This window comes from Scomber japonicus, chromosome 14 (genome assembly GCF_027409825.1).
Source record: "Scomber japonicus isolate fScoJap1 chromosome 14, fScoJap1.pri, whole genome shotgun sequence".
NCBI classification, from domain to species: Eukaryota; Metazoa; Chordata; class Actinopteri; order Scombriformes; family Scombridae; genus Scomber; species Scomber japonicus.
This window is the reverse complement of record NC_070591.1, coordinates 31,156,545-31,157,579: the sequence shown is the minus strand read 5'-3', so window position 1 is coordinate 31,157,579 and position 1,035 is coordinate 31,156,545. Positions and strand designations below refer to the sequence as shown.

Below are 1,035 nucleotides of genomic sequence, written 5' to 3'. Positions count from 1 at the left end.
AAAAATAAGTAGTAGTAGAAAAGCCAGAGTAGGGCTACAGCAGCAACAGGACTGCTCCGGTGACACTTCACACTCACACCATGGCTTCAGACTCACAATCTAAACTACAGTTGGTTCACAAACACATTGGAGTGTTTCCAGATTTTCCAAAGAAAGGAATCCTGTTCAGGTAAACCAGCTGTTACTTCTCTTCTACTATTAAACCTCGTGCCCTGTGTCACGAGCTCGTGTTTAAAGCTTGACCTGTGGAAACACTTCCCACAGGTTTACACATGTTTTACCTGTGTGGGCAGCACGTGCATAGTTTGACATGCTGTATGAATGCTCTTCCTCCCGCGTGCACGCTGTAGACCAGTACATTGGACAGATAGTGGCACGTGGGGTGAACCGTAGTGTCAGAACAGACTACCGCATATGAGAGAGGAAGGACTTTGCTCTCATATTTTTATAAATGAATTATGATGAAATAAATAAAAATAATGAGGTCATGTCTGAGTCATGTGGTGACAGGTGGTATTCTAACAGCTGTTACTTTCTCTGACATTCTGTACACGCATTGTTTGTTTCAGCCCAATAACCTAACTGTCACCTTTTGTTTGTTTCTGTTTGTTGTAACTGTCAGTTAGTCTAAATATATTCAATGTGAATGTATTCAGTTGATGCCTGAGGTGAGTCACTGTTACCTCCTGTCATCAGCTGTAGGCTACAGAACCCCCCCCCCCCAAACAATATTTAAACATTGACTAACTCTAGTCAGTTGCTGCTATTTTGAATAGCATCAGATGACAATATGTCATGACTCTGGTACCAGTTTACTGCACTGTTTACTATATACATGCACTTGAATGGACAGGAAGACAGCAAAAGCAAAGAATGATGAAAGATGATAATGTCACTTTCTACTCATTCATACATCATGCAGATGTTTTATCAAATCAGATATCCAACCTGTGCAGCACATTTACAGATTGATAGAACCAAACAGCTATAGAAATGCTTTTCAGTCAGCATACAAGATCTTATACAAACCAGCTG

General features: G+C 40.8%; 1 protein-coding gene across 1 annotated transcript in view; it reads left to right on the top strand.

The window, feature by feature from the left end:
• The window catches only part of aprt (adenine phosphoribosyltransferase), an 11,814-nt gene continuing 10,779 nt past the window's right edge, over window positions 1-1,035 (top strand). The window contains exon 1 of the mRNA XM_053333304.1: window positions 1-169. Coding sequence (XP_053189279.1) covers window positions 81-169 — 89 coding nt within the window. The 5' untranslated portion in view covers window positions 1-80. The remainder of the gene's footprint in view (window positions 170-1,035) is intronic.